Source organism: Barbatula barbatula, assembly GCF_947034865.1.
Source record: "Barbatula barbatula genome assembly, chromosome: 3".
NCBI classification, from domain to species: Eukaryota; Metazoa; Chordata; class Actinopteri; order Cypriniformes; family Nemacheilidae; genus Barbatula; species Barbatula barbatula.
Window position 1 is genome coordinate 14838190 of NC_136764.1, and position 26420 is coordinate 14864609.

Below are 26420 nucleotides of genomic sequence, written 5' to 3' on the forward strand. Positions count from 1 at the left end.
AATGCCTGGTAGTAACAGCGATGAAAAACCAATGGAGCTAGACGAACCACTAGAAGAAAACGACCTAATGGACTGGAGTCCCCACTTCTATCCCTTCAAAATCATTTCCAGCCAGACCCCTCATAAGGAAACCACAATATGTTTACACAAGTCTGAATCATTCTATAAGCACCTAGTCTAGGCAAAGACAATTCAAGTGAACCAAAGCTATGAAAAATGTTGTCTGAGCTTGATGACTACTGACCAAGAAAAAGAACAGAAAAAAACATAACCTAATCACAAATATAAAAAAGTATTTTGTGATTCATATTTGTCATCTGTGTTATATTCATATATCCACACATTGTGTAAAATCCACATATGCATGTGTTAAATGCATAATGATTTAAATAGAGGCCTACATGACAATAAAAAAGAACGTGAACGCTATATGAAATTTGTCTGAAATAACATGGCTGGATTTGGATGAGACACTATTATGGATTGAAAGAACTATGGAAAAGGCTATTTTTTCACTAACCTGACAAAATGCAATTATTCAAGAAAAGCAATCATATGTTAAATCATTCAAGCTCATAATATGCACAATACAACCGATTCTTCCTGGTTGTTGCTATGTCTTTTATTTTGAAATTGTGTTTCGTAGTCGTTCTCGATAGTCTTTGTAGTCTTAGCATGCGATTTGATTACAGTACCTCAGAGATGACGTATTTTTGTAGGTAACCCGGAAGTAAGCGCCGCGCTGGTTTCCTCGACCGAAAAGCCTGTGCATTTTCCCCATTTACTTTTGGAAGATAGCAAAATAAGCTCTGTGATTAACAAAGGTTTAGAATGTTTACACGTTTTGTCTATCAAGATAATCTTTACAAATGAACACCACATTTGTTACTTTGAAATACAATCGGCAGAAATCAACAGACTTACACGTAAGGTCGCTTTAAATCAACGTCACCACCACCAAGCCTCAGACAACTCTTTTAAACTTTATTAAAAATGTGTTCCTTGATGAGAAATTACTCCGCGAATGAACCCGCAGCTACGTTTTAAGAGATTTGTGCCCATATCGCATTATTTGTTAGCTTTATATGCGTGATGACGTCTAACGTCCCCGCCAAAGGACAAGCATTTGGTTAATATAAAAATATGTGGTATTAATGTACAGCGTTGCATTCAAGCTTGTGATTGTATTGCCACTTCCTTTCAGTGTTACGCTAACATGTGTTTATATTTAGTCAGTTTGTAGCCTAGTTCCAATGGGGTTTGAACCCATGACATTGGTGTTGCATGTTCTACTGATTTACAGGAAAGCCTTACTGACTTTAAATCACACACACACACAGGCTCCTCAGTTTATATTTGGCAAACTGCTTCAGGGTTACAGGCCTAGATGAACGATCACACCACCCACAGTGAGTGTGATGGTTTTCTTTCTAGAGTTCCTGATACAGTTTGTATACAGTTAGAAATCGGATGATGTGTTTATTTCTTCTGAGATGCAGTGACCCATCCACCTACAATCTGCTCACTTCCAAACCCATTTAAATCAGTCGCTCTCTGTTCATCATCACACAGTAGTACTACACTTAATGGAGGGCATGAGTATGAACCATTTTAAAGCGATTGCTTTTCGGGGTGAGGAAGAGAAGAAGGATGAGAGATTGCGAAAGGGAAATCTTTAAAGTGTGATGAATTTTTGCCTCATGTTTCTCACAAAACAGAATTGTGATATTAAAAAGACAATATTTAGCTTGAGCCAGCAATCATTTTTAATTGTTTTATCGTATCGTCCAAACAACCTGATTTCATGGATTTCAGCTTTAAACTACATGTTGATGATCAATGGTTGCCTGGTTCATTTAATTAAAATGTCAGTTCACACGAATGATTCACACGCCACATGTGATATCTTGTATATAATAGGTAATATCTTATTATTGGTGTACTGCATAATTTCCCTTTCGTGTCCATAATAAAGACACTATATGAGATATATACAGCATGTTCAGATACACATCCAATACTCAAGAGACCTTGAAGCTTGAGAAGGTCCTTCTGTAAATGATGAAAACAACAGGTTACACATGAAGATCCATGAGCACGTCTCACGACTGGAAGAATGTTGATGCTGATGTTACGGTAGTCCATTATACGCTGTAGAAATGAAATCAGTTTATAAAAACATGATAATAAAACAAGGCGTAAGACGATAACACAATACTCCACGTCCAAGAGACAGTCAAAAGAAAAATCGAACAGCATTCAGCGATAGATACACTCTCTTGAGAATGATCATGCTAACAGCATGTTTAAACAGAAATAAGCTGAATATTGTTCGGATTGCAGATGTGCAACAAATGCTATTATACCCAAACCCATGCCAACAGAGTTTATAACACTTATAACAGCATGTATAAAGGACTCGTGGCCTTTATCAGGAAAACGCTGGGTCAGTGCTTGCAAGGTGGCACTGTTTCAAAAACTCTTAAAACATTTGATTTGGTTCTTAAAAAATTACTTCGTTTTAAACTTTTTTAATAGTTGACAATCAACTTGTAACTGACAGTTACGAGTTCTACATTTCAATTGGCTCATTCTATCTTGCTTTAAATAAGGCAGACACCATATTTATTTTGCCTGAAACATCACGACCGTCATTGTCAGTCAGATGACATTAGCATGGCGTATTTCTATTTTACCATTTATAGTCACGCTGCATGACAGCATCACTCTGTGTTTTTTCTTATGTACCGCAGACAGAAAAAACAAGATGCTGTGCTTCATGATGACAGCAAAGCAGTTCTGAAGTTGAGTTTCATTCACACAGAACCTATAAGCTCACCTACGACTTTACCAACTATTCTATTTCTGCATTGCAAGCGCTGGCCCTTTAATGCAAATCTATTCTAAATATTGCATCGCAAACTAAGCTAATATCAGTTTTCTTTTACATAATTCTTAGATATTCCATTAATTCCTGAGACCATCAGGAAGATTAATAAGGTATTTTTGCTAAACATCATATTTCTGCTTAACCACTGCATTACATTTTTATTGGAAGGACAAAAAGTCTAATTTCAATGCTTCAGTTTTGAATTGTGGAGCATCGCAAATGTGAAGAGCAGCCGTGTATATTTTGAATCTGAATTTCAATCAAACCTTTGAACAGTCAGTGGCACTTACTGCAAACTTACTGCAATTTTCTGTCAGTCATGAATCAAAAGAGCAATGATGAGCAAAAAACACCACCGAAGATCAAGGAAAGAGTAACATTCACACAGGCACGTACACTAATACACACAAAAATAAACTCTGCATGTGATTAAGGCATTCGACAAAATATTGCAGGTAGCCCCAATGTTATATATACTTTGACACAGTCATTCTGATTTCCGAGACAGATCATGTATTTTCTTTTAACGTGAATGTAGCTGAATGGAACTCAAATGATGATCATGAAGCCAGTCATCTCAAAATATCCACGTGAATGAAGCGATCCTCTTTGGACACTAAGGGCATATTTGGTTTGGGTATCAGTTTTTCAACACAAGCAACTTTTTCTGAGTGACACCTCACGATATAATTCTCTAGTCAGTTGAAGAGTACAGTATGGTTTGTAGAGTAACAGTTTACTCCTGCAGAGGATTTCGACAACCAAAATGGTTGTAAGGAAGGTCAGAAGGTCCAAAACCATACAAAAACCACACATTGCCACCTGTTGGAACGTTATTTGTTCACATTGTCTATGTCAGCGCAAACACTCAACACCTCTGAGAGGTTGTTCAAGAAACGATTTCGTGAGCAAAAACGTCCGTGTCTCAGACCCATTCCTGCATTGAGCGCTTGCAGTACAGTATGTGACGCTGCGTGTCCTTCCTCTTGAAGCGAAAGATGGTGAACAGCAGGACCATCATGCACAGGGCCAGGACGCAGGGGATGGCGATGGCCACCGCTTTCTCTGTCCCGCCGCTGCTCTCCAGCTTCAGCACGATATCCACATCATCGTGGTCGTACTGTGGCGGGTCCTCTTCCTGCGGGGGAATCCAGTCCCAGTCTGGGTCGGCTGGTAGCCCATCACAGCCCATGAAATCCCGAAGAATGGAGCGGGGGTAACCCGGTTCCACTCTCAGTCGCTGATTGTTGAACTTCCAATATTCCTTTCCTTTGTAGAAGTAGGTGAAGCCTTATGAGAGAGGAGAAGATTGTGAGACTTATATTGTTTTGTGCATTAAACTTCACTATTAATTTTGCTATTACAACCTTTGATGTATAATATATATTTAGTGATATAGGTAAAGAATTAAGTGAATAATAAGAGTTTGCGTTTAGTTTAGTTATGTTACGTACTGTTTGTATTGTCTTTTATTTTGTAAACTTGTATTTTGTATTTTTTCCATTTGTTGTTTTGCTTGTGTTGTCCTGCCATCATTGTTTACCTGTGTCCTGTTTGTGTATATATACCGCCAGCATGTTCTTTGTTTTTCTTTTTTTCTAAGCAATGTGAACTAAACATTCATGTTTGTAATGCTATAACACTTTTGTTCGCAAATACAAAAAAAATCTATAGTGATACCAACTGTGATGTATCAAATGATAACACTAAAGCACTTATAAAGCATAAACAGTTTAAGATGATTGTATGTGATAAGTGCCACATTCATAAATGGCATGTACTTCATTTGTATAGTACTTCCATATCTATGTTTTAGTTACAATACATAAAAAATATGGTGATACCATGGTACTTTACCACTGGTGTATTCTAAAGAAATAAAACGATCAAAGCATGTAACTGTTCCTTGTGAGGGAAATAAATGTTTTCTTATGGTCAACATGTAAATTGACACAATGTGCATTCCATATGAAAACACACAAACACATACGTCACGAAAAGGAACAAAGCAAAATTCTAGTGATTAAACAGCCCAGTTGTCAGTGTTGGGAAATGGATATATGCCGCACCCAAATGCTGCCTAGAACAGGCTGGTCCCTGAAACATCCTGTGTGAACTCAGAGGCTTGTGGGAAAAGCCACAGAGAGACCAATTATCAAAGTGAAGGAGTTTCTGAGTTCACCAGCTACTGCAAATGCAGATAAGGACTCAATACTCACAAACCTGCAAAATAACACTAGTTCAGAGAAAGCTCTTCTACTCTTCCAATTAAAGTTAACGCCACAGAGGGTATTTCAGGACGGAAAGGGCCCTTAGTGGAAGCAATGTCCTTTAACGGAAGTCGTGCCACTAGGCTGCCATGTTTGCAAATGCCTCTGGACAGTTCACGAGTTCGCCTCGTATATAATAACTACAGATGGGGGACGGATATTATGCATAATTGATGTATTGTCCCGGGGAGAGAGCAGCCCCCCCTTGTCCGGGGAGAGGCCCCCGGGTCGTTCCCAGCTGTTATGCTGCGGTAAAAATAGGCTGATGGTGAGGAGTTGGGGTGAGTAGGGATGTTGCGAGAATGTTGAGATGCGGTCAAGGTGTATTGTCTATTTGTAGGGGTTTTCTGAAGGTTATAGAAAGCCACTCGGTTAGTTATCTGATTTTGAGATTGGTCATGGAAAGCCAGCCGGGTTAGTTATCTGCATGTGCTCCTCCCGAACTTTGTTGATAAAACATAATTTAATAGCAAGTCCACAGTCCTATCTACTTGAATGGGGAAAGGCAGATATTTTTAAAATCGTTTGCAAATATTGCAATTTAACATTTAAAATTTTCCTATCAATAATTAAACATGACATGAACTATACCATTACCAATGGGTGCTAAGCTTAAATTGTGCTAAAAATCACCTTTTTTGAGATCGCTTCATCTACTGGGAATGCACACAGGCAGGCAAGCGCCTGACAAGAGCACCGCCCCCAAAGAATCGTCAGTCAATATTGATTGACGATTGGCTCGTTTCACTGGAAGGAGAGACTTCCTTTGCCAGAGTAGCCTTATTGAGCGTTGCATTCCTTTCATTTTAATAGCAGTGGGGCATCTTGTTAATATTTTTTCTGTTAGGCCTATGGTGTCCTTGCTACAAAATGTTGCTCTATATAATAACTGCATGGATGTGAACTTATGCTAACGGCATATTTTTATTATAACTATTATGATGATCTTATTTTGGTAAATTATATCATTATATTATTATGTGTTATTTAAAACATTTCCCACTTACAAGGTTTATGCCTGACGGCTACAGTGTTTATTTTCTTGCTTTGACTAATCTGCAACTCTCATTTAAAAGATTTGCTGCATTCAGTGACTTTGATTAAAAATTACTGAGGAAATGAACTTATTTGTTGTGATTTAGGAAATTTAACTCGTTGAAACTGTTTATGTCTAATTTTGCGTTTATTTTGTGATCGATATCAGACAATAGAGGAATGTTATAAACAGGGAAAATAGTAATGGCATTATGTAACTGAGTGCAGCTATAGCTAAAGCTGCTGTCATGTGATATAAGTTTCGCATTAAATGTAAAGGTAAAAAGTATTGAAAGTCTGCTCACCATAAAAATCTCCAAAACTTACCATTAGCCTTATCCACAAATGCTCCCTGTGGAGAATCTGGGATGCCCTTCCACACAGTGATGGGTTTTGGATAGCCAGGGTCCATGGTCCTCATATCCTCACTGTACCTCCAGTACCTGGAAGAGCATAAGACAGAAAGGCTGGTGTCAGGTATTTCTGGAACAATACAGTAAAGGGATTTCCCACATGTCCCACTGTACGCTGCTACAAGAAACTATAAAACTGACCTATCCCCTTTAAAGAAGTAGGTTTTGGACACATCTTCCCACCAAACTGCCGTCTCAATGCTCTGTGTGGGCATTCCACTGCCAAAAAGAGAAATGTCCTGAGGATATGTGGGTTGAAGAGTGGTGTCTTTAAACACCCAAAACCGGTTCCCTTAGAGAGAGAAAATGTACATTAAGTGTTATAGCATCTTCTAATAAACAATACTTCTCACAAATAAATAACAGGTGAAAGGTTTGACATTTTATAATACTTTAAATGCTTCAATGTCTATACCAAGAAGAAAACGTCTTACCTTTGAAGAAGACAAACTTCCCTTCACTGTTTTCGTAGACTGCATCGATCTTAGGAGGCAGACCTCTCCAAAAGTAACTAATTTGCATTGGGTATCCAGGCACCACAGAATTATCTCGTACCCTCCAGAACCACTGATCCTAATGAAAGCAATCCAGCATTAGGCAACACAGCATTAATATGAATTAATTCTCAGCTTTTTTAATGTTCATTAATCATACTTTGAAGACAAACAGCTCCTGCCGAAGGAGTGCCAGAGTGTTGAAACCTCCATCACAGATGTTGGGTTTGGAGTTGGGATGGGAAGGTTTTGACTTCTGTGGGGGGCGATGAGGGCGACCCTGGCGGTCATGTTTTCGAGGGTCAGACTGAGGGTGCAGGCGGGGAGGCGTGGCGGTTGTGAGAAATCTTGTTGGTTGTGGGTTTCTATCTGGAGGACCTGCATAAGAAATTGTGATTTTATTTATTTTAATTGTAGGTGATTACAAGGAATATGATTGAAATACTTAAACAAAAAGTTTAATATTTATTAAACCTGTTTTAACACACTGCGTGATTTGATATACAATTCATGTCTATGACTCAAACCTTTAAGATATTCTGCATTAACATTTAATTTTATAGTTAATATTTGTTCAATGCATAACCCCAAGCAATTGTAATAGACATGCTTCACTAAAAATAACTGTTCTGCAAACAGGAATAAAATGCAATTATGAGTAAACAGTTTTGTAAAAAAGAAACAATGAATCATAGAACTAAGAGTTGAAACCCACCATATATTTTCTGTATTCCCTGTAGATCATCATGAGGCAATTTGAAGCTGTCCGTGTCCATGTACTGGTAGAACGGAGCCATGATAGCTGTAGGATCATTCGAATGTTCCAGTCCTAAAGCATGACCAAGTTCATGTACCGCTACTAGAAACAGGTCATTGCCTACAGAACATAACAGTCATGAAAATTCAAACATATTGCTCTTTTTTCTGATTTTTGTTTGTGCATTAAAAAACGTTAGAACTCATTCAATACATCATCTATGACTATGTGCCTGTATGCACACTGAAGTATTAAATTGTCAGAAATTTGCATGACATTTCAGTTCATCACAACTCCAGATGAAAGACAAGAGACACATTGATAAAATCCACATATACAAGTGTGAATGGATGATCCAAGATTGGGGATTTCTGCTAGGGAACGATACTAAACTTCTCCAGTAATACAGATAGCCGGTTATTCAGAGTGATATCTGCCAATACAGATACTGATTCTGAAAATGAATATTTCTCAATCTGTTTCTGAATGTTATTAATACATATAATGACTATTAGCTAATATTAAACCTCAAACTGGTGATGTTTCTTAACATTTTCTATATACAGAGCACAGATTCATTGCATTTTCCTGTCCTCTTTTGAATGACAGGATATATCAAATATTATGCAATATATTCTTGCAAAAGGGAAAAACTAAGTCGATTCTGAAGAACCTTGCTAAAAATGCAAATTCGGACATCAATAATACACCCTCTTTTCTTTTTGTATTCCACTGTAAAGAATGTCATATCAGGTCAGCACAACATGACGGTGAGTCAGAGGTGGATAGGATAGTGAAGAATTTTTCCCCTGAAGTACATTTTCAAATATCTGTACTTTATCAGTGCTTTTCCAAAAGTCGCACACTGACTAACGTCTACATTACATTGTAAGGGATCATTATCTTTTCCCTGACCCCTCACGAGGATTACGGCAACAACTGTGTGAATGCAGTAAGCATACAGTTCTGGAAGATTAATGTTAAGAAAACCATGCACAGAGTTATCCATATGGACTGCGGTCATTCTAATGAGTCCCGTAACCATGGGACGGTATTATTCCAAGCACGCGTTACACCAGAGACAGCGACAAAACAAACAGCCGTGGATCCTGAGTGCAGGCAGCAGAAAAAAAACCAGAGGAGAGCGTAGTCGGAGCTATTCATTACCATCGGCCGAGCCATTTCGGTGAAGGGAGATGATCATCTAAAAAGCTCCTTGCATCCAGCCGGGCTCAGGTAATTAAAGCTGAGTGCCTCTAAGTGTGGCTCGCAGTATACAGTCTGATCTGATTACCTCTCATTGAATGGGTCTAACCGTATTGCAAATACTACATATATAACAAAGCTGACATCTGGCATGTACAGTAACAAGTATGCATATACACACACTGTCATATTAAGCTACAGATGGCGCAATTTATAAAAATTCCAGCATGCAAATGAAGCACTAATTTGCCTGAATGAGTCTTATCGAGCTACAACACAATACGTCTTCCTAAGGTAATTTATTTTTGAATAATGCCTCCAGTATGGATATAACTCCTCGTGTTTGTTGCAAACCTTTTCACATTTCCATAACCAGCTGAAACGGCAACTTTGTTTCATTTGTCAATTATTGAAATTGAAAATGTGGCCTAACCTGCCGTTCTCTCACCATCATGGTTCGGGTTGCCCAGCGTCCAGGGTTCGTCCGAATCGAAGTGTGTGTCGCCCCCTATGCCCGGTCCTGGGAAATAAGCGTGTGCCAGGAAGCCTCCCTCTCCGTCAAAGGGAGAGCTGTCACCATGAAAGCCAGAGGCAAATATGATGGTAATGTCCACATCCCGTTTGCCGCTTTCCAGAGCACTGTACGGTACTGCTTCAAAACGTAATGGTGTGACGCCTTGCCATACGTCAAATGCCCGACGAATGGCCTCGTGGGTTTCTCGCGCACCCACTTTGGGAGTGACATTTTTAATGCTGAAAAACAAACAATTTTAAACGTTAACATGAATTATTTACCAGTATAGTTGATATCTCTTGCAAAGCTAAAGTTGTGACAGATGGATAGAAGGTATAATACGTAAGGCTTGTGAAGACAGATATAATGTAAACCATAATTTATAAAACAACGCGATTTGAAGTATTATCATTGCTGTGGTTGATTAGCTTGTTTTTGTATTGCATCATGATGCTTTGGGGCTTTGTACATGAGGGCTTTTCATTTATAAATACAGTACTGTAGCACTTTGGGCATTCACTCATGAAACACGTGCAGAATGATTTTTTGTGTAAATCGTTCGTAATGTTGTTTTGACGTAAATTTCAAATTCATGAAAATGTTCTTATTTTCAAAATGATAGTTGGTACGAAAGCAATGTACACCTGCTCCTAATTTTTAGCTGGTTAAAAATACTTTGGTGGACACAGTTTAATTGATCATTTTTTTGTTAGCATATAGCCTTTAGTATCTTATGCATTTATGCAATATAATGTAGCCAAACCAGAGAATGAAGTCCAGAGGATTCCAGCATTCCTAGATACGTAATTTGCGTAGCTGTAATTCATAGGCTGGGATTATGCTAATTGTGAAGGAGCATGCATATGCGCCTTGTTTATGAATGATTAGAATTCATTAACATACACACAATTTACTACGAAATTTGACGTTTACGAAGTATTTGTGAATACGGAGGAAAGTTTTCGAGAAGGTCTACTCGGAATTTACTCATATATTTACAAATGTTTCATGAATGAGGCCCACTGAACGCAGATGAATAACCTGTGCTATCTTTTCACTCTTCGAGGAGGTCTGTTTTACATTCAAATTACTCTGAATTTACGAATGCTTCATGAATGAGGCATACTGAACGCAGATGAATAACCTGTGCTATAATTTCACTCTCATGACTGGATAAGAGAAATGATCTATACCCAGGCTGCTGCAGACAGATAATTTGTCACCGCGGTAAAGGTTGGAAATGTAACTTGCCTATGTACATACAGTATGTACAGAATATTTACATTCAAGTATACTAAAACAACTCACATGCTCCAAAACACTGTATAGCATTAGATTCTGATTCCAATATTAATGGTCCAATATGCATTTTTTTGTATTCATTAATATAATAAATGTACATTACTATGTTTTATATAATATATCAAAAACCAGGGCTTCTGGATAAAACATTTGACAATATAATAGGAAAATATAAAAACAGCCCATGTTCACTGTACTCTGAATGATGTGTAAATGCAGAAAGATAATCATGCTGGTTTGAAACGACATAAGGGTGAATAAATAATGACAGAAATTATTTTTTTTTATGGAACTATTCAGATAAAAAAAGCTACTAAAGGCAATTTTTGTAATCTAAGAAGTTAAGAAGTGAACTCTGCTAACTGCCCTGAGGCTGGCATCTCTGCCGAACTATCCACATTGAAGTCTTTATCTTCTACTAACAGACCGAGAGGCACAGAAAGCCTCAGCTGACTCTTCTCTATAGAGGCCAGTCACTCACTGCCAAGCCTGTATTCATTTACATGCCATTTGCATAGGGGACCCATCAATTAAAAAAAGCAGGATTTGAATAAATCATTTTCGTGATCTCCCTGCTGTAACCAGGGAAGTCTAAATTGAGGCGAGGGAACACTCTATTTTCTTCAAGGCTTTTAGAAGGTAATCTCAGCGGAATTCAAATATGTTTCTTGAAGGTTAAAGTGTGAATGCTGGAGGTTATTATATGCTTGGCTGTGCCTCCGTTGCAGGGCAGGATATAGGATGGCAGAGAGACAGCAGTTTGTATGGGGATGTCTGCCTGTTTCAGCAATTTAGGATTCAGTAAACTGTTCTTCATCCTTTAACAACTGAACTTCAGTGCTGATCTTAACTCAATAGTGACTCTATAATCTACAATGACCATATGAACAGGAAGTGACATCATTCCCCTCAAATGTTAACTACATAAGTGATAAGAACAACAGTGTTCAGTTTTAAGTTACAGTATATATTGTTTTTAAACTGACTAAAGTTAAGTGTACCATATTTAAGAACACTAATAGTCTTTGTATGTAGGCTCAAATTGTTTTGAAAGAACAGCATTGTCTTTAAAGCTTGTTCAGTTTAGATTAGTTTATTGTAGAGTTTAATTATGAAGATATTATAATTTATTTTAAAAAGATTGCGTGTTTAAATGTTATTTAATACAATTTAAATGGCATTTCTGTACTACCTACATCACCAAACGGAATTGCTAAAACAACTCTGTGTCTGTAAATGTCTTTTCTCTCACCTGTATGTGATATATGTGCGTTGCCACTTCTGTCCAGTTAATGCATAACGCTTCCTCCTTCGCAATCCAGAGACATTTTCATACCCGTCTGGTACCCCACATCTGGGTTTCTTCATCCAACTAAAAGGGAAAAGGTGTGAGTTTATTTATTGTAGGAAAATGATAATAGTAAAAAACTAGGTTAGCCAAAGCTGCTGCTCATTAGATAGAAGTAGACAGGGTGGACTTTAATCTATTATTTTATAGTGATTCTTCATTGCAGAGTACAGTCAATAAAGTAAATCAATACATTGCAGAGATAGAAGTTTTCAAATTACACCACAGATTGCACACAATCACGTGCCAATATCAAAGACACCATATCAAAGTGATCCAAAATCACAACACAACAAACATTTGTTTTGAAAACATTTGTTGTTACCGCGTGCACTGCACACTACATTACAGAGTTATTGCTTCATCATTTACAAATGAGCTGATACATTAGTCAAACATTAAGTTTTCATCTTCGGAGGCACTGAAATATAATGCTAAACAACAAGGGACAGGGTTGAACATTTCAGTTAAAAAAGAATCGCAACTCTTAAAAGTAGATTTCCAGTATTCGTGTCTTGTTGAGTATAACATTTTTAGAATTGTGGCTCATAGTTTATGTCCTGAGATGGGAAAATGTGATTTATAAAAATGAAAAAACAACAAACAAATAAACAAACATAAACACACAAAAATAGAATCTAATAAAATATAATGACGTAAATGTGTTTCATCCAGTTTATTAAAGAAATATATTTTTGCAATTGTATGAATGAAGTGTGTGCTCAGAAGAACTCACTCAATAGTGTCCTTATCCAAAGTCCCTGTGATGCTGAGTCCATACTTGCGCTGCATAGCAGCAATTGCAGACTTCATGGTTTGAGCTGATCTCAGAACAGCCATGTTAGGTTGTGTATGATGAAGGTAGCCATACCGCTGTAACCATGCCTGCAAGAGAAAGCAAAAAGCATAAGCACATTTGACAATTGTACAGTTAACAATAAAATGCTTGGCATACATGTAATTTCGCAGCCTAACACATAGAGCAAACAATGGGCAAGATATAGACATCTTAAGTCATACCAAATAATGGCCAAAATCTCACTGACCTTCCATTCTTAAAGGATGATAGCATTTCTAACTTAAGGACGTAGATATAGATAGGATTTGACAATGCTGCTGTTAATGTATGAGTATAAGCACATTTGAGAACTCCCTGATGTTGCAAAGTGAATGCATCCTACATTCTATTCTACAGGGATGGTATGTTACCAAGATCATTTCATTCCAAACAATTATACTGGAAAGAGCTTTTAAGATAATGTACTTGAAGTCCAATATACTTTAGAACATACCATAAACAAAAGACAACCTGAATGCGTTTAGTGCCTTGACTACTTCGATCAATATAAATCTGTATACACATCAGGGTCTAAAAGTCTGAGACCACATTTAAAATCTGGGAAATCTAAATTAAAAATAATGTGAATGTCTGAAATGTATGTACATTTTTAAATATATGTTGATATTTTGTATATCTAAGCAGTTCTTATGAGATAACCACAATGGTTTAAGTGCAAGCAATTCTCCAACACTAATCATCCCCTGTGCCTTTAACAAACACAAGAGCTGATTACTAATTTATATGGAGAAAACACAGATGTGCTATAGAGCCGCAGGGGTTTGATATGGCAGGGTGTAACCATGGAGACAAAGAGTCATAGATAGAAGCAACTTTGTCATCCTTTGGGTGTCGTAATCACACTCTTGTGAAAGTACAAATACAGAGCTCAGCCAAGCTGGGGCACATTAAAGATGTCAATGATTGAGAAAAATCATTCCATATTAATATACTCAATGCGTGTCAAAAAGGATTGCTTTGCAACACACACGTTTTTGTATAAATAAGGCAATGTAATAGAAAAACAGGCTCAACAAGCCTTAGCAAGCATCTAGCAAACAAATTAATACTTTCTGTGATGCGACATTTAAACCCAGTGGAATTTCATTCAATTTAGCCAAATCATATTGTAACCTAGGCTCAAAAACCTTTGTAGCCTGAGTTAGTTTTGGTCAGTGAATTTACACCTAACTAATAAAAGTAGGAATGGAATGGGAAAAATGATAATGTAATATATTCCATACAGATATGGTTTATTAACGACAAGAACCAAGACGAAATGAGTTGCAATTAAACACATTTCACTTTAAGCCCTTAGCTGCAGCGCAGGTGAGCAGCCAATAGAAACAGTCTAGGTCGAGTTGACTCCGCCCCGCGGAAGCGTCTGGAAAGAGAAACAGAAAAAACGTGCGCAAGAAGCTGCGAAGCAGCTAAATCGCTGGTTATTCCTAAATACCTAGTTTTTCACGGCAGAATTTAAATTCGGAAGAATAGGCCCATGATTGAGTCATTCTCCGTGACTCTGAGGGAGATTAAAGCACGTGATACACGAGGGAATCGGTGAGCTAAGATATTTATTTTTGTTCCAATATTGGGTGAATGTTCACGTTGTTGACGAAGTATGTGTAACTTTAATTGTTAATGTGTATTGATTTTGAATGTTATCCTGTGTTTATACGCAGGCCAGTTTTATAATCTGAAATAATAGATTCTGGATTTGCTTAACGTCACCTGTGGACCGCATGGGTCTGAAACACTTTGATGGTGTAATCGAGTAAAGATGGCGAGTCACCCACGAGACAACCGAGACACGTGATCTTTTGTTCTTTGGACATATTCATTTCGTCACCCCAACGAATCGTTTCATTTGGATTCTGAAGGTTTGAAATATTTTTTCCTTTTTGTTACTGGAACATTTAAAGGACGAGACGCTTTTGGACATTGATCTTTGCCCACAAAGGACACTGGTGTTCACATTCATATATATATATATATATATCGTTTAAAGTGTTCAATTATATTAGAAATGTTGGGTTTTTGTGATTATTGATCCGTTACTGAACTTGCAGATGTGAAATGTGGAAGTGAGATTTGACTTATTGTCTTAAGTTTTCCTACAAGTACATCAGAATTTTATTTCATTGCTGTTAAACCAATTCATATTTTGTTTTGTATTCCTTGCATTTTATTTCTTCCTGTTTTATAATCCTTATATGCTGTCATTTAAATAATAATTGTGCCTCATTGAAAACCCAATTAATTCATATTCTTCATAAATAAGACAGTTACAATCATATGTGTGTGTGTGCTTCGCCTGGCAAGAATTCTGGTGTCTTCTGAACCGTAGAGAATTCTGGTCCATAATGTAGATGATAAACACATTGTTAGCTTTCCTTGTCACAAGCGGGGGTTACAATTAGTGGCGAGCCAACCAGGAGTCAGCCGGGGCGGAACACACATATATATAAAAAAAAGAAAAAAGAAAAAATCCAATCAGAGAGAACCAGCCGTCTTAGACAGTCGTTAAACAGAAAAAAAAGGGAAACAACAAAATGGAAATCGTAGAGAAAGAGTGTGTGAAAGTCCCAAATGCCGTTTTAATTAGTGGCGTAACTGGAACAGAACTACATGAAGATGTAATTGATTTCGTGAAACAGTATGGTAAAATTAGCAGAGTTATCCCAGTAAATGAATCTAGCTCAGAGACAGAGAAGTCTTTTATAGTTGAATTCACTTCTGGATTAGCAGTGCAAGCTCTTCAGGAACTATTTCCCTATGTCCAGACAGCACAAAATAATCCTGATGTCTCCTTCCGAGTGACAGCCCTGTCGAGTTCTTATGTTCAGAGCTTTGGAAAAACCACAACCGAAACTTACCTCGAAGAGCTCAAAGCCTTAGCAAATCGTAGCGGGAAAAGCTTTGAGGACATTCTGAAGGGCATGTTAGTTCACATTCAGGAGGCTGTTGTGCCGAGCTCTGAGACCGTCCTTGCTGAAGCTGACGACTCTGTTCTTGATAATCCAACAGATCTACCTCGTATAGGTTCCGTTCTCCAGCAACCTCGAGTGCCGACAAATATTGCGCAATGTGATACTGTCCCACAAGTTTCCCTAGCCACAAGCCCACAATCCCCATCACTCACTGTTACCGACTTGAGCCCACCTGCGGTACAGAAAGTTGTGGTAGAGCATCTGGTACGAGCAAGCGATTTGGCTGTGTCTGGAAATTCACCATCGCGGCTTCGTGTTTTCTCTGGACGAACTCCCCGTCCTCCCAACGAGGCTGATTACGAAACTTGGCGCGCCAGCGCTGAACTCCTCTTTCGAGACCCAACGGTCTCAGATTTCAATAGAGTGCGCAGGATCTGTGAGAGTCTTTTGTCTCCTGCTGCAGACATTGTAAAATCCCTTAGTCCAGCAGCATCGCCTTCGTCTTACATTCAGCTTCTTGATTCTGCTTTCGCTCCCATCGAAGATGGTGATGAGTTATTCGCCAAGTTCCTGAATACATTCCAGAACCCAGGTGAAAAACCTTCTGCTTACTTGCAGCGATTGCATGTTGCATTACAGACCACTATGCGCCGTGGTGGAGTGCTTAGCTCAGACATTAATAAGCATCTGCTTAAACAGTTTTGCAGAGGATGCTGGGAAAGCACCTTGCTCCTAGAGTTGCGGCTGGAGCAGAAAAATAATTCCCCCCCGTCCTTTGCGGAGTTAATGACAATGATACGTACCGAGGAGAGCAAATATGCTTCTAAAAACGTACGGATGAAACAACATCTGGGAAATTCTAAGCAGCGCGTCGTAGTACAGTCTCAAACAGCCACAGGAGATGAAGTGACCCAGTTACATTCGGTTACCGCTCAGTTGGCAAGTCAAATAACAGAACTCCAAAAGCAGCTTGCAGTACTAACCTCACAACAATCCAAAGACAAGCACAGCCCTAATGTGAGTGCTGTTAAAACAGTAAATAAGCAGAGTGCAAGTAGTCTTAAGGGAAAAGATAAAGTTCCAGACAGATCGCAGCCGCTTAGACCAAAACCAGGCTACTGTTTTAGATGTGGGGAAGAGGGACACATTGCCAGCACCTGTTCAGATGACCCGAATCCTACTTTAGTAGCAGAGAAAAGAGAGCAACTCACAAAGAGGCAGAAGGAGTGGGACTTACTGTATGGCAACTCCAAGTCACGGTTAAACTGAAGGCAGTTCCTGGTGCGGGACAGGCAGGAACTGAGATCCAAACAGAGTGTCCCAAACCACGTAAATCCTTAATGGCTCGAGCGCAGGTAAACTCTCGACAAACAGTTTTGCCCAGGGGACTAATTGGTGCTAGATGCACTGCCCAAGTAAGCATAGCAGGAGTGATGTGTGACTGTTTGCTCGACACAGGCTCACAAGTCACCACCATCACGGAGTCCTTTTACAATAAATGTCTGACTGACCAGCAGGTTCGCTCCTTAGATAATTTGCTTGAAGTTGAGAGTGCCAACGGTCAAAATGTCCCTTACCTTGGTTACGTTGAAGTAACCATTGCTTTCCCTAGAGACTTTGTTGGAGTTAGTACGGAAGTGAACACTTTAGCTCTTGTTATCCCTGATCTTCCTTCCACTCTTCAGCCATCTGTTCTGATAGGCACAAATACCTTAGATGAGCTTTACAAGGATTTTTCTCAGTACAGACCCAGATACTTCTCGCCCTCTTATGGCTATAAGAAAATTCTTAGTATCCTGGAGTTACGTCACAGGCAAGGTCTAGAGGGAAATGTTGGCTTGGTGCGTTTACCAGAGAAACGATCCCAAGAGATCCCTGCAGGCCAAAGCGCAATCCTTTGCGGAATAGCTTCTGTACAAGGGGTGTTCCCTGACAAATGGGTCGTAGTTGAGCACCCATCATCTTCTTCTTTGCCAGGTGGTTTGATCGTTAAGACATGTGTGGTCACTCTTGGTGAGAATAAGTTTGGTCACTTACCTGTAGTAATCTCCAATCCTACCACTCACGACATCACAATTCCTCCCAGGTGCATTGTGGCCGAGCTAAAGGCCGTCCAGTCTGTGACCTCCAGTAAACAGTCCCACAGTGTGAATGAAACCGAGCCTGTCCCAGAAACTTCTCTTGAGTTCAACTTTGGCGATTCGCCTATTCCATCAGATTGGAAGGAAAGACTTATTAGCCGACTAAGAGGGATGCCTGAGGTTTTTTCATTACACTCTCAAGACTTTGGACGCACCGAAAAGGTTAAGCATAGGATCAACCTCACTGATGAGACACCCTTCAAACACCGCCCAAGGCCTATACATCCAGAGGACATGGAAGCTGTGAAGAAGCATCTCCAGGAATTGCTTGACGCTGGAGTCATACGAGAATCTGAGTCCCCTTACTCTTCCCCAATCGTCGTTGTAAAGAAGAAAAGTGGTGATGTCAGGTTATGTATAGATTTCAGGATGTTGAATCAGCGGACCATAAAAGATGCTTATGCCCTCCCAAAACTCGAAGACACCTTTATGGCCTTGACAGGATCGAAGTGGTTTTCGGTACTTGACCTGAGATCGGGGTTCTACCAAATTGAGGTCGAGGAAAAAGATAAAGCCAAAACTGCGTTTGTGTGCCCTTTGGGGTTTTACGAGTTTAATCGTATGCCTCAGGGAGTCACTAATGCGCCAAGTACCTTTCAGAGAGTCATGGAGAAGTGCATGTCAGACATAAACCTTCGTGAAGTTCTCGTCTTTATAGATGACATAATTGTATTCTCCCAGAATTTGGAGGAGCACGAAGAGAGGCTATTCAGAGTTCTTAACAGGCTTAAAGAATACGGTCTGAAACTTGCCCCTGAGAAATGTATCTTTGCGCAAACCTCAGTTGGTTATCTTGGACATGTAGTATCTGATCAAGGAGTGCGAACTGATCCCGATAAGGTAGCAGCTGTCAAAACCTGGCCGATTCCCAGGAATTTAAAAGAACTTCGATCCTTCCTAGGCTTTGTCGGATATTACCGTCGCTTTGTCAAGGATTTTTCCAAGAAAATCAAACCCTTGAATGATTTAACTGCAGGTTACCCCCCTACTCGTAAGGGCAAAAATTCAGTAGAAAATGGACATTACCGAAACCCCAAGGATTTCTTCAACGATAGATGGACAACTGTTTGTCAGGTGGCATTTGATCAGATCATTGAAGAGCTCACTACTGCTCCGGTATTGGCCTTTGCAGATCCCAAATCACCGTATATACTGCATACTGATGCAAGTACGTCAGGGTTAGGTGCCGCTCTTTACCAAGAGCAAGGCGGACAAGCCAGAGTAATTGCTTATGCGAGCCGAGGACTCTCAGCCAGTGAGTCAAAGTACCCTGCTCACAAACTTGAATTCCTAGCGTTGAAGTGGGCAGTAACTGAGAAATTCCATGATTTCCTTTATGGCAGCACTTTCACGGTAGTGACAGACAGTAACCCTCTAACTTATGTTCTTACCACTGCTAAGCTTGACGCAGTAGGTTACAGGTGGTTAGCAACACTCTCCACTTACAATTTCAAACTGCAGTACAGGTGTGGGAAGCAAAATGTTGACGCTGATGGGTTGTCTCGGCGGCCTCATTCAGACCTTCCTACAGACGATGCTTCTCGCGATGAGCAGAGTCGAATACTCTCTCTGGTTGAACGCCTGACTGCAGAGACTGATGAACAAGTGATCGATAGTGATGTAGTTCGAGCCATCTGCGATAGCCGGCTCACTCAATGGTCTGAGTTCTCACACGATCTGCCTATTACTTTCATTGGTTCTTTGACAATGCAGACATCTGCAGTACCTGATGCTTACTCTCAAGAAGGTCAGTATGAAGGCCTACCAACTATTCCCCAACTATCTCCGGCAGAGATCCGAAAGGCTCAATTGGACGATCCCTGCATTAAGGAAGTTATTACCCAAATTCAGACAGGAGAATCTCCTCCAAGAACCCTCCGAAATGCTCTTCCAAGGTTACCTTACCTCCTTAGGGAGAAGGATCGGTTAGAGTTCCATGATGGAGTCTTGTACCGTAGGAGGAACGTAGCTGATAGGGACAGATATCAGTTGGTCTTACCTGAGAAGCTCCATTCGGACGTCCTCAAACATCTACACGACGACCTTGGTCATATGGGCATTGACCGTACTCTAGATTTGGCACGAGCCAGATTCTATTGGCCCAAGATGGCTTCAGACATAGAGCATAAGATCAGAACGTGTGACAGGTGCATGCGGAGAAAGGCCCTACCTGAAAAGGCTGCACCGTTGGTGAATATCTTAACAAATCGTCCCTTGCAACTTGTATGTATGGATTTCCTTACTATTGAACCTGACCGTAGCAACACCAAGGATGTGTTGGTAATAACTGACCATTTTACCAAGTATGCCCTAGCTATCCCCACCCCCAATCAGAAAGCAAAGACCGTTGCGAAGTGTCTGTGGGAGCAGTTTATATGTCATTACGGTTATCCCGAACGCCTCCACAGCGACCGGGGCCCGGATTTTGAGTCACACCTGATCAGAGAGCTGTGTGATATTGCTGGGGTGCAGAAGGTCAGAACAACCCCCTACCATCCAAGAGGAAACCCAGTTGAAAGATTCAACAGAACCCTGCTGAATATGCTGGGAACCTTGGAAACTAAAAAGAAAAGTCACTGGAAAGAGTTTGTTAAACCACTGGTACATGCGTATAACTGTACCAGAAACGAAACTACCGGATTTAGTCCTTACGAATTAATGTTCGGGAGACAACCAAGAATGCCAGTGGATTTAGCGTTTGGATTACCACTGAAGGGTAAGATGGATGTGACACACTGTGAGTATGTGAAAAACCTCAAGTCGAGCCTCGAAGAAAGTTTTCGAATTGCAGTAACAAATTCCAAAAAGATGGCAGAGAAAAATAAAGCTCGCTATGACAGACATGTAACAGCATCAGAATTGAGCAAAGGCGACAGAGTTCTCGTGAGGAACGTCAAACTAAGAGGGAAAAATAAACTTGCTGATAAATGGGAGGGAACAGTTTATGTGGTAGTATGCCAACACGGTGACTTGCCTGTATACAAGGTATGCCCTGAGTCCCAGACGGGACCTATTCGGACATTACACCGTGATCTGCTGCTGCCTTGTGGAAATCTTTCCTCTGATGTCAGCCAACACGAGTCACAAAGTCCAGCTCCTAAGCGCAAGACCCGCAGCAAAACAGTCCGTGAAGATCCCGAGGAAGATACTCCCGATTCGGAAGAGGAGGTTTACTATCCGGGGCCTCAATTTGGTATAAGTGAGCCTTTCTTGATCCATACCTCCGAGGTGCTGCAACATGGGAAAGAAACTCTTACCCAAACCCTGAACTCAGGATTTCCAAGGGAAATGCACAAACCGTGTGTCCCTGCTGAAGACTTACCCGCGAATCCTGGAGTCCCACCTGAAAGGGAAGAAACTGTCAATTTAACTCATTCGACTGTTTCGGAAGTGGAAAATCCAAGTCAAGATGAGTTCCCCATGCCCGAATCCAGTTCAGTTGAAGAGGAATTGGATGGTGCAGAGAATACTGGAATGGATACAGAGGTCCCTGAGTGTGGAGCACATCAACAGGATGAGTTAAGAAGGTCTCTTAGGACTAAAGAGAAGCCCAAAATCTTTACTTACCCTAAATTAGGAAATCCTTTGATAACCATAGTCCAGTCCCTTCTCCAAGGCTTAAATGATGCCTTCTCAGAGTCCCTTCAGGAGTATCCCCGCTTAAGTGATCCTACGTCACAAGAGCATGTAAAGACCAGCGATATGCAAAGAGACTTGCATACTTTTAAGGGGGGAGAGTGTAACCTAGGCTCAAAAACCTTTGTAGCCTGAGTTAGTTTTGGTCAGTGAATTTACACCTAACTAATAAAAGTAGGAATGGAATGGGAAAAATGATAATGTAATATATTCCATACAGATATGGTTTATTAACGACAAGAACCAAGACGAAATGAGTTGCAATTAAACACATTTCACTTTAAGCCCTTAGCTGCAGCGCAGGTGAGCAGCCAATAGAAACAGTCTAGGTCGAGTTGACTCCGCCCCGCGGAAGCGTCTGGAAAGAGAAACAGAAAAAACGTGCGCAAGAAGCTGCGAAGCAGCTAAATCGCTGGTTATTCCTAAATACCTAGTTTTTCACGGCAGAATTTAAATTCGGAAGAATAGGCCCATGATTGAGTCATTCTCCGTGACTCTGAGGGAGATTAAAGCACGTGATACACGAGGGAATCGGTGAGCTAAGATATTTATTTTTGTTCCAATATTGGGTGAATGTTCACGTTGTTGACGAAGTATGTGTAACTTTAATTGTTAATGTGTATTGATTTTGAATGTTATCCTGTGTTTATACGCAGGCCAGTTTTATAATCTGAAATAATAGATTCTGGATTTGCTTAACGTCACCTGTGGACCGCATGGGTCTGAAACACTTTGATGGTGTAATCGAGTAAAGATGGCGAGTCACCCACGAGACAACCGAGACACGTGATCTTTTGTTCTTTGGACATATTCATTTCGTCACCCCAACGAATCGTTTCATTTGGATTCTGAAGGTTTGAAATATTTTTTCCTTTTTGTTACTGGAACATTTAAAGGACGAGACGCTTTTGGACATTGATCTTTGCCCACAAAGGACACTGGTGTTCACATTCATATATATATATATATATATCGTTTAAAGTGTTCAATTATATTAGAAATGTTGGGTTTTTGTGATTATTGATCCGTTACTGAACTTGCAGATGTGAAATGTGGAAGTGAGATTTGACTTATTGTCTTAAGTTTTCCTACAAGTACATCAGAATTTTATTTCATTGCTGTTAAACCAATTCATATTTTGTTTTGTATTCCTTGCATTTTATTTCTTCCTGTTTTATAATCCTTATATGCTGTCATTTAAATAATAATTGTGCCTCATTGAAAACCCAATTAATTCATATTCTTCATAAATAAGACAGTTACAATCATATGTGTGTGTGTGCTTCGCCTGGCAAGAATTCTGGTGTCTTCTGAACCGTAGAGAATTCTGGTCCATAATGTAGATGATAAACACATTGTTAGCTTTCCTTGTCACAAGCGGGGGTTACAATATCTTTCAGATATACATCTAGTATTAAAATACAGGAGAAAATTACGAAATCTATTTGAAAACCCATTAGGTTACTATATTTTATTTACTGCTGAAGGGAACCATTCATCCAAAAATTTATATTTCTGTCTTCATTTGCTCACCCTTAAGTTGTCTGTATAATATTTTTTGTTCTGATGAACACAAAGAAAGATATTTGGAAGAATGTAACCAAACAGTTCCTGGCCACCATTGACCATAGTAAGAAAAATTGCTTCATAAATGTCTTTGTCCAAGAGAAGATATTTTGAAGAATGAAGAAAAGCAAACTGTTCTGGGGCACTTTTGACTACCATTGTAGTTTTTTCAATGGTTACAAAGAATCAGAAAAAATACATTTATACAGATTTGGAACAATTCGAGGGTGAGTAAATTATGACAGGATTTTTATTTTTGGGTGAACTGTCCCTTTAAGTAATTTGTGCACACTGTTAACAAACTGAATAGAAAAAACAGATTTTCCCCAAATTCCCTAAAAGAAAAACCCACTACAAATCAACCTAAGAATGACTTCCACCTACAAATGGGTTTATTTAAAGGTGTCTCTGTGTATGACATAAAACAGAATTAAAATGAGAATGTATTGAAGACTGTGTTATGGGTTATTCCCTGCATTAACAGCTATATTTGCTTTTATATTTGAGTATACTTTCAGGATTATTTACCATAGACTGTATCAAACATGGACGTAGTGTCCGTGATTTCACCTGTAGGTGTCTGAGGAGCTGTTTTGAAGCTTGAAGTGGGCGGAGTCGGCTGTCGCCATCTTAGCAGCGCGTCACTCCCAGATAATCAATATCCAGGAAAACTGATAAAAAGTGTAGTATGAACTCCAAGCCATTGGATGGCGATGTTGTTGTGTAAAGAAACAGGAACATAGATTGGCTGTGTCTCGTTTCCGAAGGTCTCATTTGAAGCCTGCTAGGTCATCGAGGCTGTCTCGTTTCACAATAGCAGGTAGGAAAGTAACCAACTTTTTAGAAAAGATTTAAATTCATTTAATTCTTCAAGCCAAAAGTGCTTTTTAATACCGTTGGTCGACGTATATGTGTGTAAAGTCTGCCGTGTGGAAACAGTGTGTCTCCGCTGGTCTTTTTGGTGCAGCAAATCCACATTTTGCTAAGGAAATGTTAAAACATAGTAGAGCAGAAAGAGCTCATGGTACAGGAAGCCGCCATATTGTCAAAAATTTTAACTTTGAGACCTGTTTTCCAATTTTTGTTTTCAACCCATTTTTGCAGTCCCCTTAAATGCAGTTTCCATGTAAACGGACAGCCAAGTTATCAGTTTTAAACGGTCAGTTGTAAACGGTCACGTGTAAACGGCCTCTCAGTTAAAGAGGTGAGTTATGAAAAATAACCCCTCTTTACAGTTGCCATGAAGGGTAAAATTAGCTATATGGACCAAAAGAACTTTTTGTATCGGGCTGTAAACATGTAAAGTTGCCCATTTTAACCTGGGACTCAATAAGATTCTGCTCTTTTGGAGCCAGTCTCTAGTGGCCAGTCGATGAATTGTAGTTTAAGTCACTTTTGTGTTAGCTTCACGAGAGAGATCTCAGGGTTGCTGCTTGTTATTTACATAATGTACACTATGTGCATGCAGCAGACATTTTAAACATTTTGTTTAAAAGACTCTCTGCTTTTCAGATTTCTTGATGTTCAAAGTGCTTAGTCATTAGGTACTAGTGTGCATCGTGTCACAATCTCACCTCACCATGACAACATGAAAATCATCTTCACACAGGACCTGCTGCCACATTTCAAGCAGATGGCGGAGACAGAAGAAAAAATGAACATGACGTGATGATGATGAAAACATCCTTCCGGAGACTCAGAAGTGTAACCACTAACATGTGAAATTTAAACATCAGATTCTGACAGCTAATGACAGTTTCATTGAGACAGAAATGAGACTGTGTGCTTTGTCAAATTGAAAATGTGTGTGCTTAAAATACACTGCAAAAAACTATTTCATAATTATCATTTTGAATAACTGTTTTGTCCTAAAAGGTTTAAACAAAAACTAAAATTCTGTTTCATTAACCAATCTCATGTTTACCTGACTGGGCCACAAGATTTGTAAATAAAAAGAATTTACCGGTGGAGACAATCAGATAAAATCAGAAATCTTTCACGATTTTTAAAGTAATTTATCTTGTTTAAGGATGTTTGAATATTTTTATTGGAAAGCAAGATGATATTTTATGAATTCCTGAAATGCTACTATATGCTGTAATATGTAAGCATAACTGGTGCATCTAAATCTATTCCCGCATGTCTGTCTTCTCTTTTCCGCTGCAGAATTTTCTCATTTGTTCTCTTGCTCATTCTCACTCTCCCTATTTCTCTCTCACGTCTCTCATTTGCATCTTGCAGCAAAAGCCAATCAATGAAGTCAATTACAGCATTCAGTATGTTAAAATGCACTTGCGTCCACAATACGCTACTGTTTCCAGGCAAACAATTAATTGTTTATAAAAAGCTGCTCTACATCCATTCTGAGAGCGCTAAAGAGATTATGTTGGCCAGGCTGTCAGAACTGACCAATTGCAGGGAGGAAAGCCTCAGAGCTCTTCAACGGGTATATACTTCAACACACCAACTACCATGAGCACACTAACCCAACGAGGGATACAGAAACTAATCCCTCCTACATTTCCCTTGATCTCTCTGCCTCTCACTGCTGAGAAAAACACCTCCTTTTATCCACTTATGCTTTAATCAGGTGCTAGCACGTAGGCGGGGTTTGCACCATGAGCAATGCATAAACATGTTTGAGAGTACGTTTACACGATAAAAATGGAAACGTTTTTCCTTTGTGTTTTTTTAAAGTTTCATGTTCACACGACAGCGTTATCAAAACGATCTGCATTTACATGGATCCAGGAAACCAAATGAAAACGACGTATTATTCATGCCAGGCCAGGGGATAGCACTGTTGTGCTGTAAAGAAACCGTACGTGCTTGGACATCAGCGGTGCAGTTAATCTACTTTTTGCTGGAAAAAGTATAGTAAGTATTTATTATAGTATTTCACACGGCACAAACATGTAACCTGGAGGCCGGCATTATTGTTCGGGAAATACTCGTGCATGCCTACAGACTGAACGTGTAATACGCATGCGTATGACGTCATCGTTTTTGGAAACGGCGCCTTCAGAGTTTACACTTAAACGATAATGGCATAGTTTACAAACTTGTACTCTGACCGTTTT

The 26420-nt window shown here is 39.5% G+C and overlaps 1 protein-coding gene across 1 annotated transcript in view; it reads right to left on the reverse strand.

Moving 5' to 3' along the window:
• Positions 1-1745: 1745 nt before the first annotated feature.
• Positions 1746-26420, reverse strand: part of mmp16b (matrix metallopeptidase 16b (membrane-inserted)) — a 30376-nt gene continuing 5701 nt past the window's right edge. The window contains exons 2-10 of the mRNA XM_079452842.1: positions 12966-13114; positions 12134-12253; positions 9499-9818; positions 7818-7979; positions 7263-7480; positions 7043-7181; positions 6750-6900; positions 6523-6638; positions 1746-4180 (exon numbers count right to left, since the gene is read on the reverse strand). Of these exons, the coding sequence (XP_079308968.1) occupies positions 3816-4180; positions 6523-6638; positions 6750-6900; positions 7043-7181; positions 7263-7480; positions 7818-7979; positions 9499-9818; positions 12134-12253; positions 12966-13114 (1740 nt within the window). The 3' untranslated portion in view covers positions 1746-3815. The remainder of the gene's footprint in view (positions 4181-6522; positions 6639-6749; positions 6901-7042; positions 7182-7262; positions 7481-7817; positions 7980-9498; positions 9819-12133; positions 12254-12965; positions 13115-26420) is intronic.